Raw genomic sequence first — 17,583 nt, 5'->3', positions numbered from 1 at the left:
TGATGTGCCGCGGTTCACAGTGCTGTGGCAAGACAGGACATTGATAGCGATTCTGCTCGTGCTGTTAAATTGCAGGTGCAGATGCTGCGATTTCAAAACGATTTGGAGCACAGTTGAAAAGTTAACGCGCGGACTATACAATGGACTAATAAAACCAGTACTTTTCAATGCGTGAGATATAAGAGGTGTGCGGTGAAAGCGTGAGAAGAGGGTCAAATGCGTGTGAGTTGGCAGCTCTGGTATCAATAGTGTTATCCATGAGATGAGATTTAATTATACTGAACAAAAACTTAAATGCAACAATTTCAAAGATTTTGCTGAGTTACAGTTCCTATAAGGAAATCAGTCAATTGAAATAAATTAATTAGTCCCTAATCTATGGATTTCACATGACTGGGCAGGGGTGCAGACATGGGTGGGCCTGGGAGGGCATATGCCCACCCACTTGGGAGCCAGGCCCAGCCAATCAGAATGAGTTTTCCCCCACAAAAGGGCTTTATTACATAAATAAATACTCAATGACGTTGGAGGCGGCTTATGGCAGAGAAATGAACATTCAATTATCTGGTTATAGCTCTGGTGGACATTCCTGCAGTCAGCATGCCAATTGCAAGCTCCCTCAACTTGAGACATCCGTGGCATTGTGTTGTGTGACAAAACTGCACATTTTAGAGTGGCCTTTTATTGTCCAGAGTACAAGGTGCACCTGTGTAATGATCATGCTGTTTAATCAGCTTCTAGATATGCCACACCTGTCAGGTGGATGTATTATCTAGACAAAGGATAAAATGCTCACTAACACGAATGTAAACAAATTTGTGCACAAAATGTGAGAGAAATAAGCTTTTTGTGAGTATGGAACATTTCTGGGATCTTTTATTTGAGCTCATGAAACATCAGACCAGCAATTTACATGTTGCGTTTATATTTTTCAGTGGATGGTAGCAAACTATTATTAGGTCAGTGTTTTTGTATCAAAACGAACAGAGAGGTACAATACATTCATAACAGATTTCACAGGACACTAAGTGTGTGCCCTCAGGCCCCTACTCCACTACCACATATCTACAATACAAAATCCATGTGTACGTGTGTGTATAGAGCATATATTATCATGTTTGTGTATGCATGTGTCTGTGCCTATGTTTGTGTTGGTTGCGATTCGCCAATAAAACTTGAAGAAGAATGTAGAAAGTAAACAAACACGGTTTTGACTAGATGGAATACAGTTTATGTCGCAATTGACTAGAATTAAATTTTCGTAGCAGGCTAGGAGATCTTACGCAGCAGGTTATGAGAATGAACGTAGCAGGTTAGGATAATTAGGTTAAGGTTAGGAAAATTATTAGGGTTAGCTATGGAAAAAAAATCTACTTAAGAGGTAATTTTACATTAGATGTATCCCACCCGAGGCATGCACAGAGGGTCAGGATAAAGATCTGGTCAGAGGGAGCAGGCGCTCCGTGTTAAACGAATGGGGGCAAGAGATGTGAATTGTTTTGCTCTCATGAAAAGGGAGCCATTGAAAGGAGTGATTACTGGGGTAGCGGTAAATGTGAAAGCTGACCAACTGAAATGGAAGATTCATGGTGTTTGTGATGTTCGTCGTTTGGTGCGCAGCAGACAGGGTGGTGTGAGTGGAAAAACAGAAGAGTCATTGTCTGTTCTTTTGAGTTTTGATGTTGAGTCTTTGCCCAACAAAATTATGTTAGGATATATAAGTTATCCTGTACAAGCTTTTGTGCCGAATACATTACATTGTTACAGGAGTCAAGCTTATGGGCATGTGGCAGCAGTGTGTAGGAGGGAGGTTCCTAGGTGTGCAGAAGGGCATGAGACAAAGGAATGTGTAGCATTGGGGAGAGTAGTGATATGTGTTAATTGTAGGGGTGCCCATGGGGCTGGGGTTCAGAAATGTCCAATGCGAGACAGGCAGGTTGAGGTTTCCAGGGTTAGAGTAGAGCAGAAGTTGTAATATGCTGAGGCAGTGAAGAAAGTAGAGGAAGATGGGTCAAGGGGGAGGGATTCTGAGAGGAGTGGTGAGAGTAGTAGATCTGTACCAGTACAGAGGGATAAACCAACAAGTGATATATGTTTCAGTAAGATTGGATTTTTGACATTTATAGCAATGGTTATCAACTGTACTGCAGGGATGGAACGTAAGTCGCAGAAAATAGAGGCTGTGGTGGCAGCTGCAGAGAGGGATTTGGGTGTGCAAAACTTGACATCAGAAGAGTTACAGGGTGTGTTAAGTGGTGATGTTCCATCCTTTTAGGCTGTTGGCCGGAAGTAGGACTAAATAGATTTAAGTATTGTGTGTATATATATATATATTTTTTTTTAAATGTTTTGTGAGTGTAGTGTTAGATGGTAGGGTATTAGTATTATTATTGTAATTTTGTTTTTAAAAAATTAAACATATATATTTTTTAAAGCAAAGTATAAGGGAGTTATGCTCCAGTGTAGTAGGTGGCGGTAATGCAACATTTATTGGATGCCAACCGCCGCTGAACCTCATCGAAGAAGAAGATGTATCCCATCTAACCATGACCCAGAACCGCCGAGCGCTGAACTGCCTATAATTCTGTCCACGTTATTTAAAACAGCTCCAGTTTAGTGTCTTTATTTGTAGTTTACATGTACGCTTGAAATACACAACGAAAGATCCAAGTTAAAAACGGGTTTGACTTTTGCACGGGTAATTTGAATGGACTCTTGCTGCATATGTGCATATTTCTAAACTTGAAAACAATCAGAGTGCGAAGTGTATTTGATTGTTTTCAATGGTTGAACTTTGACACAGTTTTTTCTTTGACAGTGACGGACGGCAAGCTGGTGGTCAAAGGTAACGTGCACAGAAATAACAATGACTTAAGATAGAACGTTTAATTTACCCCACAAAATAACGTTATAGCTGTGTTTGTGGCTACAGGCACGTTTTTACTTGCAGTACAAGGACGATGATGTTACATCTAGCTAAATTGTTACACTGTATCCACACATTTCCTTCAGATGGCAAGTTCCAGGAAAGTGATTGAACTGTTTTATGACGTGGTGTCTCCCTACTCATGGGTTTGCTTTGAGGTTAGTGTATTTAGATTGTACGTTTCAAAATTTCAGAGGTAGAGTTCTATGCATTGACTAATCATTGTGCATGCATGTATCAGATCTTTAGGTCATGTGCCATTACAGAAATGTGTGGAACATTGACCTTAAACTATGTCCTGCGTTCTTGGGTGGCGTCATGCAAGGGTCAGGTAAGTAGCTAAGATCAACAGTACACAAACCAGACTTCACAATAGGCTATGGATGGACTGTCATGTTTACATTGCACATGTTGTCAGGCAGCCATTAAAAAGTCATGATGAGTCATGTGCATTGTGATGTGATGTCTGATTTTATTGTTATCCTGTATTCCAGGTAATAAGCCCCCAGGTCTGGTCCCAAACAAGTTCCTGTATATGACCACAGACCTGCATCGTCTAGCCCAGTACTTCCAGGTCCCCATCAGTCCCCCTACTGACCCCTTTGAGGCCATGTTCGAAAAAGGTGCCCCCCCCCCCCGCTTATAACAATGCTATTGGATATATATTCATGAGACACAGGGGTGGGGACAACACTAATATACCTGTACTGTTTCATATATAGAACGTATCTTAAAGATCAATGAAGGCTTCCTAATATAGATCAAACAGCAACAGGTGCTGACAGGAAGTCTCTCCCTGTAACATTCCATTGAGTACTGCTGTCTGTTGGGGACACTCAGGGAGAGAAACATCTGTGCTGTCAACATGTCTGTTCTATATTATCAATTAGCTTTATCCCTCTATACCTAATACACTGCTCTGTATGGTCTCTCTTAGCCTTTTTGTGCCTCGCCGTCAAGCAAAATAAACTTGCTGACCTCACGGTCACCACATTTCTCTCTTGCAACCATGTATTTGTCTGTCCCAGGCTCGCTGTCTGCCATGCGCTTTGTGGCGGCGGTGGGCGGAGAGGGAGGTGGGCGGAGATAAGCAGGTAGAGCAGGTGTCCCGGGAGCTGTGGATGAGGATCTGGAGCCAAGACAAAGACATTTCCCAGCCTGCATCACTCTCTGAGGTACCAGGAAGTACTCAGTCGTTGGAGCTTGAGTTCAAGGCTTCTCTCTATTCATCATCTGTCTAGTGTCTTTCACAAAGTTGCCTTTCACAGAATATCAGAAAAATTTGCATTTTACTAAAATGCTAAAATGTCTTAAGTGTTATCACCCAACACTAATGCAATTGCACTCAAGAACGCAATCCCTGAGTGCTGGAAGGCATAATCCTCCTAGAGCAGTTTGAGATTGGGTCTGGGTAGATAGTGGCATCATGGATTTGAACATTGCAGGTTGTTTGTTTAATGTGATTCATGTTTTTTCCAGGCAGCCATGAAGGCAGGGCTCTCAGCCAGTGAGGTGGAAGAGCTGCTGAAACTGTCCACCTCTAAGGAAATCAAAGACAAGCTGAAGAGATCCACTAAGGAAGCACTGGACCATGGGGTCAGTGTCTCCTCCTCCTCTCCCTGTTCTCTCCCAACCAACCCCTAGCCACATACAGTGGGGAAAAAAGTATTTAGTCAGCCACCAATTGTGCAAGTTCTCCCACTTAAAAAGATGAGGCCTGTAATTTTCATCATAGGTACACGTCAACTATGACAGACAAAATTTGAAAAAAAAATCTAGAAAATCACATTGTAGGATTTTTTATGAATTTATTTGCAAATTATGGTGGAAAATAAGTATTTGGTCAATAACAAAAGTTTCTCAATACTTTGTTATACAGTGATCCCTCGCCACTTCGCGGTTCACTTATCGCGGATTCGCTATTTCGCGGATTTTCATAATGCATTTTTTTTTTTTTGGTGCATTGTGCTCTGCATTCTGATTCGCTAAAAACTCACTCCCGCTTCTTGTATCAAAACATGCTACGAATTGTGCTATCATTTTGTCGTCTCGTGCAGTTATGTGTACGTACATAAAACAGCTTGGCAAATTTACATTAAGTTGGCCAAATTATCTTGTAATTTCGAACATCTCCTAAACCCATAATGTCGACGAAACGGCCTGGACCGACAAAAGCACCTGCGGATGGGCCCAAACGGCGGAAGATGCTACCTATCTCAGATAAAGTTAAACTTCTGGACATGCTAAGGGAAGGTAAATGACAAAGCCACAAAGCGACGATGAAAGAGAAGAGGGAGAAGAGGACACGAGAGATGAGGAGGAAGGACTAACGCTTGGTCGCTTAGCAACCATGGTGCGAATGGCCACTGAACTTAAGCGAGTAGCTGAGGAATGGGACCCTTTGATGAGCCGTTCATTACAGTTCTCCAACGTAATCGATGGTGGCATGTCGGTGTACAAGGATCTTTTTGCAAAGAAGAAAAAAGAGCAACAACAGCTGCCTATCACTATGTTCTTCTCCCGAACAAACACACCTGCACCGCGGGCTTCAGAAGAAGAGAACACTGCAGAGCGCAGTCAGGATGCAGCGGCCCAGTCTGAAGAGCAGTGAAACGGCCTACACGTGAGTCACTGTATTTGTATACATGTAATAGTTGCTAATTGTAAAAAAAAAAAGTTTTCTATTTCGCGGATTTCACTTATCGCGGGTCATTTTCGGAACGTAACCCCCGCGATAAACGAGGGATTACTGTATACCCTTTGTTGGCAATGACACAGGTCAAACGTTTTCTGTAAGTCTTCACAAGGTTTTCACACACTGTTGCTGGTATTTTGGCCCATTCCTCCATGCAGATCTCCTCTAGAGCAGTGATGTTTTGGGGCTGTCGCTGGGCAACACGGACTTTCAACTCTCTCCAAAGATTTTCTATGGGGTTGAGATCTGGAGACTGGCTAGGCCACTCCAGGACCTTGAAATGCTTCTTACGAAGCCACTCCTTCGTTGCCCGGGCGGTGTGTTTGGGATCATTGCCATGCTGAAAGACCCAGCCACGTTTCATCTTCAATGCCCTTGCTGATGGTTTTCACTCAAAATCTCACGATACATGGCCCCATTCATTCTTTCCTTTACACGGATCAGTCGTCCTGGTCCCTTTGCAGAAAAACAGCCCCAAAGCATGATGTTTCCACCCCCATGCTTCACAGTAGGTATGGTGTTCTTTGGATGCAACTCAGCATTCTTTGTCCTCCAAACACGACGAGTTGAGTTTTTACCAAAAAGTTCTATTTTGGTTTCATCTGACCATATGACATTCTCCCAATCCTCTTCTGGATCATCCAAATGCACGCTAGCAAACTTCAGACGGGCCTGGACATGTACTGGCTTAAGCAGGGGGACACGTCTGGCACTGCAGGATTTGAGTCCCTGGCGGCGTAGTGTGTTACTGATGGTAGGCTTTGTTACTTTGGTCCCAGCTCTCTGCAGGTCATTCACTAGGTCCCCCCGTGTGGTTCTGGGATTTTTGCTCACCGTTCTTGTGATCATTTTGACCCCACGGGGTGAGATCTTGCGTGGAGCCCCAGATCGAGGGAGATTATCAGTGGTCTTGTATGTCTTCCATTTCCTAATAATTGCTCCCACAGTTGATTTCTTCAAACCAAGCTGCTTACCTATTGCAGATTCAGTCTTCCCAGCCTGGTGCAGGTCTACAATTTTGTTTCTGGTGTCCTTTGACAGCTCTTTGGTCTTGGCCATAGTGGAGTTTGGAGTGTGACTGTTTGAGGTTGTGGACAGGTGTCTTTTATACTGATAACAAGTTCAAACAGGTGCCATTAATACAGGTAACGAGTGGAGGACAGAGGTGCCTCTTAAAGAAGAAGTTACAGGTCTGTGAGAGCCAGAAATCTTGCTTGTTTGTAGGTGACCAAATACTTATTTTCCACCATAATTTGCAAATAAATTCATAAAAAATCCTACAATGTGATTTTCTGGATTTTTTTTTCTAAATTTGTCTGTCATAGTTTACGTGTACCTATGATGAAAATTACAGGCCTCTCTCATCTTTTTAAGTGGGAGAACTTGCACAATTGGTGGCTGACTAAATACTTTTTTTCCCCACTGTACATATAGATGGATCAGATGGCTGTTAATGACAATAGCAGCCATCAGTGTGGGATTGGACATCAGTATCAGTACATTCACTAGTATCAGTGCATTCACTTCTTCCGCTATCTCACCTTCTCTCTGTACTCTCTCTCAGGCCTTTGGTCTTCCTCTGGCTGTGTGTCATGTGAATGGAAAGCCAGAGGTGTTCTTTGGCTCTGACCGATTTGAGCTCATTGCCCACTGCATAGGTGAGCCCACACTCACTCTGGCATCATAAGGGGTCATATTCCTGTCTAATCTCCCAATTTGGATGCATCAGAATATTCACAAATAGCATATCATAGAATTGACTTTAAACTGTATTTATGTCATGCACCATCATACCAGGTCATTTAATGCTTAAAAACAAACAACAATTCCATGTATAAAATATTTGGCTGCAGAAGTCCCATTTCTTACCGGTCTCTACAGCTTCTGTCCAAAAACAAATCCTGTGAAATGTTTGTATTATTATTTTTACGATATCCAATTGGTAGTTACAGTCCCGTACGGACTCGGGAGAGGCGAAGGTCGAGAGCCATGCGTCCTCCGAAACACGACCCTGCCAAGCCGCACTGCTTCTTGACACACTGCTCACTTAACCCGGAAGCCAGCCGCACCAATGTGTCGGAGGAAACACCGTACAACTGGCGACCGTGTCAGTGTGCATGCCACAGGAGTCGCTACAGCGGGATGGACAAGGACATCCCGGCTGGCCAAAACCTCCCCTAACCCGGACGGGATCGAACCCGGGCTGCGGTGCAGTGCCTTAGACCACTGTGCCACTCGGGAGGCCCTACTGGAGGAGTTACTGGCTAGCTACAGTGGCTAGCTTAGCTAACGAACTGGCTAAGTCGGTCGTGGGGCGCGCATGACCAGAATGACACATCGACGAACCACTAAAGTCACACAAATTGAGAAAGGGGCGGAGTTGGACCGTTTTTCGTGTCCAAAGTCAACCTTACAGTAGTGAGTGCATACATTTTTATACTTTTTTCGTATGGGTCCCCCGTGGAAATCGAACCCACAACCCTGGCGCTATGCTCTACCAACTGAGCTACACGGGACTGCAATCAATACTGTACATCTTATTGTCATACATCACATGTCATTTTACACGTTTAATGTCATGCACCTCACAAAACCTTTTGATAGATTTATCTATCAAAAGGTATGTAATCGGTATGTAATCACACAACTCAAGACAGTTATCATTATTGCTTCATGGTTGCTAGATATGGTAAATTCCATTGTTTTGAATTTTGGTTCCTATATCATTACTATCATCACTTTGAGCCCATCAAGATTCAGCTTAGCGCAGACCTTATCCAATCATATCCTTCTGTCTTCTAGGAGAGAAGTGGATGGGACCCCAGCCTGCTGCTGCCAAACTGTGACATGAAACATGAAACTGGGACATGACTGGGACTTGAAACCTGCCATGTATTCATTAAGATGAATAAATACTATAGATATTATTTTTTATTGTCTATTTTCTAAATTGGACTGAAAATTATTATTTGAGATAGATCACTGTCTCTTCACTAATAATTTTGACCGCCACAGAAAGAAGCCTAGCATTCACGTTTAAGGACAAGCAAGGCTTTCGGAAGATTAGAGGCCAGAGAAAATGCCGGATAAGCAAACCAATACAAAGAGGACAGACAATAGACTGGAAAGAAGTGGAAGGACCTGTTTCCCCAGACAAAAGAGGGAGGGCAAGAACTTCTACAGAGAGAAAGAAGTCCACTAAACTGGTGTGACATTAACATTACGATAGACTTCCTGGATGAGAAAAAAGGGGAGAGGAGGAAGAATTAGTGCGAGAAACGGTGGGAGAGAAAGATGGATGTAGTGCAGGTGAAGAGGGCGGGGTTGAGACAACTCTGAACGTGTGACTTAGACAAACACAGAGCCACACAACACAGTAATCCCTGGAGCCTGACAAACCCCCTGAGAGGAGAGAGAATGGGAGAGAAACCACAACACTAACCCTGGACTACACACACTGACACGCAACAGGGAAAATGTATGAAATGTGTTGGTTTATGTCACGGAAAGGGCAAAGGATTATATCACTGGATTGTTAAGGTTTCTTTCTCAAGGTCTGAGGCACACACACAGGGAGAGAGGTAAGATTACTACACTGTGTTTACTTTGTCTGTGATTGTTTTATAATGATTTGTCTGAACTAGATATTGGTTCCATTACTGTATACTGTATATACTTGATAAAGAGAGATTGTGTGTTCGTCTGCTGAGTGTGTGTGTTTACCGGTTTGTCTGTGGGTGTGTGTCATTGTGCTTTTCCTGCTTGAAAAAATGCAGCTGGACAGGTTAAGTAATCACTGCACTGACACAAACAGGTGGTTAGGGACTTTAGTTTCTTTGTGTAACTGGGAGACACATGTTCATCGTTGACCTACAGTAAAACAGTAGTAATGTGTTAATGGAAAAGCAGGCAGAAGCCCCAGATGCTGTGCCACATAGGCAACACTCTGGTGTACAGATATGCATTGGTGCTGCAATGTGATGCATGTGATGCTTCATATCAGGATGTGCCCTTTTGTTATGAAGTTTGGGCATATCATTTTGCATTCACAGCTACAATGAGCTGCTATAGGGGCTATTGTGGATGGTGTGTGTATGTGAGAGTAAAACGGGGAGGGAGGAAGGGAGAGAGGACGACAGGACAAAGCGTAAGAATTGGTTTCCTTAAAGTTGTAGTACAATTTCTGAATAAATTGTAGGTGTGTGCGTGTCGATAATAATCACAAGTTGTGTAACAGTAACTGAAAGGTCGCTGGTTCGAATACTGGAGCCGACAAGGTGAAACATCTGTCTCGTGTGTCTTTCGGATGAGGGGTTGGGATAAAGCAGTAGTCACCAATTTCAGTTGGACTTTGTGTACACTTGACGAATAAAGTGATCATAATCTCAATCTTAATTCACATCACAGGATCTGATCTAATTGGTCCACTATAAACAGAAGATATGAAACTCACTATTACTGGTGATGATGATGTTGTTCATCATTCATGTGATTCATCCGTTCTTGTGTTTTAATGTTTAAGCAGGTTATGTGTGTAAGTGTGACCTTTCCTCATGGGAAAAAAAGAAACGGAGGATGTGTTACGTGAATATTCTTCCCCCAGGCACTGAGCTGTCTGCCACTGACACCTTGTTTTAAACCTGATTGAACCAGCGATTCATACAGCATTTCAGAAGCAACATGACTCTGTTGAAATATGAAAGTTCAAGACAAAGTAAATGTGGGAAATCTCAGCACAGTTCCCCTGGGAAGGTCTAAAAAGAATAATTCGACGTCAACCAGTTAATCAATTACATTGGTTATGCACTGTGATCAAGAGATGTAATGTCATCTGAAATGTCATCTGTTGACATACAATGTTGTAACCTACAAGGCCTCATGTCTAACCCACTTTGCCTTGCTTTGTTGTTAGGATGTCTTCAATGTCAGAAGCAGACTCCCTCTGTAAACCGGGAGACACCATCTGTAGTAAGTGTTACACACACACACACCACACACACACACACAGACACACACACAGACACACACACAGTTATCTCTCTTCGTTGTCTTTATGTTCACGTCTGTTCCTCAGATATCCGTGTGTACGAGCAAGAAGTGATCATCGTGCCCATCCTCCTATTGGCTAGCTTCCTGGTCACGCTGGTCTTCATCATCCTGCTACGGTTCTGTCCTGAGAAGGTGGACCGCATCCGACCACAGAACACTGTGGCCACGTCCAGATCACAGCGCTCCAGGAGACAACTGCACGGCATCGATGGTGAGTGTGTGTGTGTATATTTGAGCTCAAGGATGTGACTTTGAAAGAGTGTTTTCATAGTGAAATACTGTAGGTAATTTGAGGTTATGAGTGTGTGTTTCTGTCTAAGTCAACAACATAGGCGATTATTCTATTTGCACAGGCTAGTAATGAACAGAATCAAACCTGTTATTATACTGTATCTATCTATCATGGTCCAAACACACCAAGACAGTTGTGAAGAGGGCACGACAACACCTTTTCCCCCTCAGGAGACTGAAAAGATTTGGCAGGGTTCCCCAGATCCTCAACAATTTATACAGCTACACCATCGAGAGCATCCTGACCGGTTGCATCACCGCCTGGTATGGCAACTGCTCGGCATCCGACCGTAAGGCGCTACAGAGGGTAGTGCGTACGACCCAGTACATCACTTGGGCCAAGCTTCCTGCCATCCAGGACCTATATACTAGGCGGTGTCAGAGGAAGGCCCAAAAAATTGTGAAAGACTCCAGTCACCCAAGTCATAGACTATTCTCTCTACTACCGCACGGCAAGTGGTACCGGACCACCAAGTCTAGGTCCAAAAGGCTCCTTAACAGCTTCTACCCCCAAGCCATAAGACTACTGAACAATTAATCAAATGGCCACCCGGACTATTTACATTGACCCCCCCCATTTGTTTTTACACTGGTGCTACTCGCTGTTTATTATCTATGCATAGTCACTTTACCCCTACCTACATGTAGAAATTACCTCGACTAACCTGTATATAGCCTCGTTATTGTTATTTTATTGTGTTACTTTTAAGTAAACATTTCTACACCTTAACGTGAAAAACTATTTGATTTGATCTACTTTTAAACTTCAGGCAATAACCTCTTCCTCTCTCTTCCCTCTCTGTCCTCTCCCCCCTCCTCCTCTCTCTATTCATCCTCCCCTTCCCCTGCCCAGCTCCCCTGGGTATCAACCCGCTGGAGCATGAGACTATTGCTCTCGACGCCCCCTCCTACTCTACCTTCTCCCCCACTCACTCCCACCCCCCCTCCAACCATATCTCCTTCTCTGTGGGGACTCCCTCTCTCCCCCCCATACCCCCACCCAAGACCCTCACCCCATCCAGCCCCCCGCCCCAGTCCTTCACACATTCCTTCACCCCTATGGTCCAGCCCAGGGAGCTGCCTCGCCAGAGGCTGCCAGAGTCCTTCAACCTGGTGGCCTCGCTGCCCGCAGCCTTTTCCCTGCACTCTGACAAGGCCGTCTCCCTCTACAGGGCCCGCATGGACAACAGGAACGCTGTGCTCCGAGTGCTCAACGGTGAGAAGAGTGAGAAGAGATGAAAAACAGCTACTACTGAAACAATCTATTTAATAATGGCTTATAAGCAGTGTATTAGCATACCAAAGTGGTGATATAGTCAGAACTACTTAGGGTTAGGGTAAGGGTTAAAGTTAGGGTTGACGTTAGTGTGAAGTAGAATTTTGGTCAAAGCATGGTACTTCAATCCTTTCCAGCATGGTCAAAAAGTGACAAAACAGCCACTGTAAACAGCCTCTCCCCTGCCATTGAAAGGGGGCGCAGCGCCATTAGGCAATTTCTTCCCTAGTTTCAATAGGTGTGGCTGCTGCTTGTGGATAGTTGGACAAACACCACCATAATTACATGAACTGTTTACTTTGTAAAACTGGTCTCTCTAAAACCTGTTTCTCTGACCTGCCTTTCAGAAATGTAATTACCAACTGGTACAACAAGTCTGCTTCAAGGCATTGAGATACAGACAAAGTCTGTTGAGCCACAGCAGTTGTTTATCAAAGGCTTTGGAAGGCCATTTTCACACAGCATGTTGGCAGGCAATTTAATCTTCCTCTCCTCCTCCTCCTCTCCCTCAGACTCTGCGAGCGCCACAGAGAGGCACAACTTCCTGGGCTTTGCTTCCTTCCTGTCCCAGCTGGGGCCACACCCCTTCCTGCCGGAGCTCCTGGGCGTGGTCTCTCTGCGTGTGCCCCTAGTTACTGTTGTTGAGGAGCTAGAGAACAGAGATCTGCTCAGCTTCCTGTGGCGGTGCAGACAGGTAGGAATCACATTACCCATGAGGCATTGTCTCAATTAGCCCATTATTTATAGTAAAATTAGGAGCTGTTTGTGATAAGGATGATTTTGGGTATAAATTGATTCTATTTGTGTTATGTCAGGATGGTGTGGGCGGGGACCCTCCATGTGAGCTCACAGAGAGACGTATATTTACCATGGCCAAACAGGTAGCCTCTGCTCTGGTGAGTACTCTATGGTAATATGTTGGCTTAATGTGTTTCTGCCACATGTTTCTGCCACAGAAACCAGCATGTGCAAACAATGAACATGCCCCATGTTCAAACCATCAAACAATGAACACGCCCCATGTTCAAACCGTCAAACCATGAACATGCCCCATGTTCAAACCGTCAAACCATGAACATGTTCAAACCATGAACATGTCCCCATCCTGACCTCATCATTGTCTACTACTTATCTTATCTCTTAACCTTGTTTGCTTTTCCATAATTAGGATCTGAAAGGATCTTGAAATATGTGTGTGCTGTGCCTCAAAAGTCCACAGTGGCTCCTGTGCTTATGTATTTTCCTTATCTGCATTGATTTGGTCAACTGAACGCAAGTACCATGGTAGGTTTCCTGTATGTTAGTGTACTGCACCTGTCCTGTGTATTGGAAACAAGAGGGGGAAGTCACTGTGGACTTTAGAGACTAATTGAATGAAAGGGAATCATTTATGAATGTTGAGATATGACACTGTACCACACCTTTAACCTTTTTCACGTTATCCCCTGTCATCCAATCAGGAGTTCCTCCACAGCCGAGACCTTCTTCATGGCAACGTCCGTGCTCACAGTGTATTGGTCAGCCGGGAGCTGACGGCCAAGCTGTGGGGATTGGGCGGGGTCTACACCAGGAATACCCAAGGAGCTACTCATACTGAAGTTCCTGGCATGAAGAAATGGCAGGCCCCCGAGCTATTGGCTAGGAGGCCTGCCAATCAGAGCAGTGATGTGTGAGTTACTCTACTTAGTCTATGCTGACATTTCAATCAATTCTCAAGATATCCAAAATCCACTGATACATGTTTGTTTTTCTCTCACTAGCTGGTCGTTTGGCATCATGTTGTTTGAAATGGCGACCTTGGGTGAGTTACATGAAATGTATTCTTCTGACTTTGAGCGCCCCTTTTGGCCAGTGATACACATAACAACCACTCTCATTCATTCTGATATCAACTCTTTCTCTGAGCTACAATCTCTAATTTATGTCATTAACCTCTCCCCTCTTTCTCTCTTTCTCCCTCTCTCAGGTGATGCTCCGTTTTCAGATATCTCCGTCAACGAGCTTCTGCAGTTTCACCAGAGAGGGAAAACACTGAGAAAGCCAGCCAACTGCTCCAACTCACTGTAACTATCCATTATACATCACTATTATTACTGCGTTATCACCAGGAGAGGGAGCTTCTTTAGACTGAGATCATAGAGATAGATAGAGGACTATAGTGCCTAAAAGCCTGTTTTAGCATGGGCAGCGCCATTGAGGACTTTCACCATTTTGAAGTAGTCGACTGGGTGGGACTTCCTATGGGTTAAGGAAGGGTCACACAATTCCATCCAGGTCATCAGGAGGGATCAGCCAATGAAATATACTTGTGAGCAGGGGTGAAAGTAAGGCGGTACGGCGTCCCGGCAAAATAAATAGTTGGGGTACACCGTACAGGTAAAACTTGAAAACGGGTGGTATAGCCTACGCTCCAAAATGCGATGTGGTTCGACGAGAACACTGACATTTGGCAAGGCAGAGATGAGTGCCCGACACCGAAATGAGCGTGGACAGCAGTGGACGCATAAATTCTGACAATAGCCAAATGTCATGACGCTTTGAGGTGTTTTGTGTAACAGATTCACTTGCGCTGGTAGCCTAGAATAGGAGCCCTTTGAAGTGATTGTTTGACAATCCAATGAAAACATCATGACTGGTTGTGTTTATGCCACAATAAAAGGTAATACATTGTAAAAGCTAATTGACAAATCTTTACGACTAGGCCCACAGAGATCCTATTAAATGTATAGGGATTCTATATGTAATTCTATGATTAGGCCCATAAAATGTTTTATACACACGCTTATAGGAGGTCCCATACCGGGAAGAAATGAATTATTTCACCCCTGCTCGTGAGCAAACATTCCATAACTGCAGTTGTCAGTAAATCACAAACCTTGGCTTTATACCTGTTCAAACAACACACTCCAGGTGGCAGTGCACACTCTTTCAGTTTGTTTTACCAACTCATAGAAGTAGTAGAAGAAGAAAATGGACAACTTCAAAATGGAGATGACCTCAACGGCGCTGCCCATGCTCACAGACGCCATAATGGGACAGACAGATACAATGTTCTCTATCTTTATGACTGAGATATACCTCTATTCCCCTGTAACCACGCCCACCCTTCTCACAGGTACGCCATCATCAAGGCCTGCTGCCAATGGAAGGAGCAGGATCGCCCCACATTGGCCGAGGTCGACCGCAAGCTCCAATCAGGAGAGAAGAGTGCCAACGACAAAGTCCTCAAGGTACCTGAGCCAATCAACATCGAGCAGTACCTGCAGGAGGCTGGATATGGGGAGTCCAACAGCTACACTGTTTTCTGAGTGGCGGCTGTGCCGGCCAATGAAATGCACTATGCTGAGGGACGACGATGGATTATATATGTACGGCTCCATTCATTCCAGAAAGATATTCACTTCTGCCCTTTTTCAGTCCCCTTCATGGATCTGAAAAACAGACAAAAGCTATATTTCTTTCACTCAGTCTCATCAGATCATTGAAAAGGGGTGGATGAGGGCAGAAGGGAGGAAACTACTTTCTGGACTGAAATGCTGCCAATGTCTTTGTGCCATAGACTTAAGATTGGTAGACTTGAACAGATACAATCGTTGAGTCAACTTCAGTTTGTAGTTGATTGTGTACATCAGTGGAGGCTGCTGAGGGGAGGACAGCTCATAATAACAGCCAGAATGGAGTGATACCATTCCATTTACTCCATTCCAGCCATTCTACTCCATTCCAGCCATTATTATGAGCCGTCCTCCTCTCAGCAGCCTCCACTGATGTATATACTGTATATGAAGGTTTACAAATCCTGTCTTCAAAATTCTTGTATAATAACAGTAATCGTATATGTGATTTTAGGGACTGAAAGAACACATGGGTAGAGACACCAGGTTTCATAAGAGATTTATAAGATGTTTACAAGTTGTTTTGTTACTTAATTTATAATTTTAAGTCCAAAAATATATGTAGCAACTAAGGTAAGGATTCTAGCTTTAAATACTGCTGTCTCATAAGTAGGGCCAGAGTTTAATTATCCTGACCACGGAAGGTGACCAGGAAAAACTCGGGACCCTGGTTGCCCCTCCAGTTTGTTCTGGTCAGGTCATGTGATCAGGAAACCTCCTGGAAGAGGAAGCGAAATCTCACTCTCTCCTTTTTTCTGGTTCATAAACAGTCAATGAAATGAAGCAGAGCAGACCCAGCAGTGCCACCCCTTAAGCAGACCGGAACTGTGACAATTGTTTTCTATGGTAAACGGCCTGAGTGGGACATCTTCATTTATCAAATCAAATCAAATTGTATTTGTCACATGCGCCGAATACAACAGGTGTAGACCTTACAGTGAAATGCTTACTTACAAGCCCTTAACCAACAATGCAGTTTTAAGAAAAATAAGTGTTAAGAAAGTATTTACTAAAATAAACTGAAGTAAAAAATAGATAAGTAAAAAAGAAAAATTAAAGCGCAACAATAAAATAACAGTAGCGAGGCTATATACAGGGTGTACCGGTACAGAGTCAATGTGCGGGGGCACAGGTTAGTCAAGGTAATTGAGGTAATATGTACATATAGGTAGAGGTAAAGCGACAGCAGCGTAAAAGAGGGGGTGCGTGGGGGGGACAATGCAAATAGTCCGGGTAGCCATTTGATTAGTTGTTCAGGAGTCTTATGGCTTGGGGGTAGAAGCTGTTAAGAAGCCTTTTGGACCTAGACTTGGCGCTCCAGTACCGCTTGCCGTGCTGTAGCAGAGACAACAGTCTATGCCTAGGGTGGCTGGAGTCTTCGGCAATGTTTAGGACCTTCCTCTGATAAGATTTAATCATCATATTTGGTACAAGCTAAATTATATGGAAGGTCAGAGTTCTGTGGTTGATGTCTACTGTAAATGAGCACAAACTGAACTCACATCATTTGCACACTCTCCACAATGTGAATCAATGTAGAAGTTTGCCAATGTCAAATAAAACCATTCACACTGATGCTCTTTTTCTCTTCTGAGTTGGTCAGCAGTACTCTGTGCCAGTGGCTCCTAAATGTTTTTGTCTTTTGAATTCTCTTGTAATTTTTTTGTACTTCAGTAGTTGGTAATATTGCTGAAAACAGTGTACAGGGTTATTTGTCTAACCATGCTTTTCTACAAGCCAGGTGTTATAGGAGTTTGACCTTGAATGATTGTAACATTGCACAGTGAGAACCTTACAAGTCATTGAAATGTTACCATAGAGTCAGGGCTAATTATACTGAACAAAAACGGTTCATATGAGGACATCAGTAAATTGAAATAAATAAATTAGGCCCTAATTTATGGATTTCACATGACTGGGAATACAGATATGCATCTATTGGTTACAGATA

General features: G+C 43.6%; 1 protein-coding gene and 1 pseudogene across 2 annotated transcripts; both read left to right on the top strand.

Moving 5' to 3' along the window:
• The first annotated feature begins 2,546 nt into the window (after positions 1-2,546).
• On the top strand, positions 2,547-8,509 carry LOC311139561 (glutathione S-transferase kappa 1-like; annotated as a pseudogene). The gene is made up of 9 exons (XR_014615492.1): positions 2,547-2,698; positions 2,819-2,845; positions 3,013-3,084; positions 3,176-3,257; positions 3,421-3,549; positions 3,955-4,101; positions 4,406-4,522; positions 7,186-7,279; positions 8,424-8,509. The product of XR_014615492.1 is annotated as a glutathione S-transferase kappa 1-like (transcript).
• A 506-nt stretch (positions 8,510-9,015) lies between these two features.
• Positions 9,016-17,207, top strand: LOC311139560 (tyrosine-protein kinase STYK1-like). Its single transcript, XM_084174455.1, has 10 exons — positions 9,016-9,202; positions 10,534-10,589; positions 10,696-10,881; positions 11,815-12,177; positions 12,750-12,931; positions 13,053-13,133; positions 13,698-13,906; positions 13,998-14,038; positions 14,204-14,300; positions 15,353-17,207. Exons 1-10 carry the CDS (start codon positions 9,102-9,104, stop codon positions 15,543-15,545), a joined length of 1,509 nt encoding a protein of 502 aa, XP_084030581.1. The 5' UTR covers positions 9,016-9,101; the 3' UTR covers positions 15,546-17,207.
• The last annotated feature ends 376 nt before the right edge of the window (positions 17,208-17,583 follow it).

The sequence above is a fragment of the Coregonus lavaretus genome, assembly GCF_964263955.1.
Source record: "Coregonus lavaretus genome assembly, chromosome: 13".
NCBI lineage: Eukaryota > Metazoa > Chordata > Actinopteri > Salmoniformes > Salmonidae > Coregonus > Coregonus lavaretus.
Note: the sequence above shows the minus strand (reverse complement) of the source record. Positions and strands in the feature narration are given on the sequence as shown.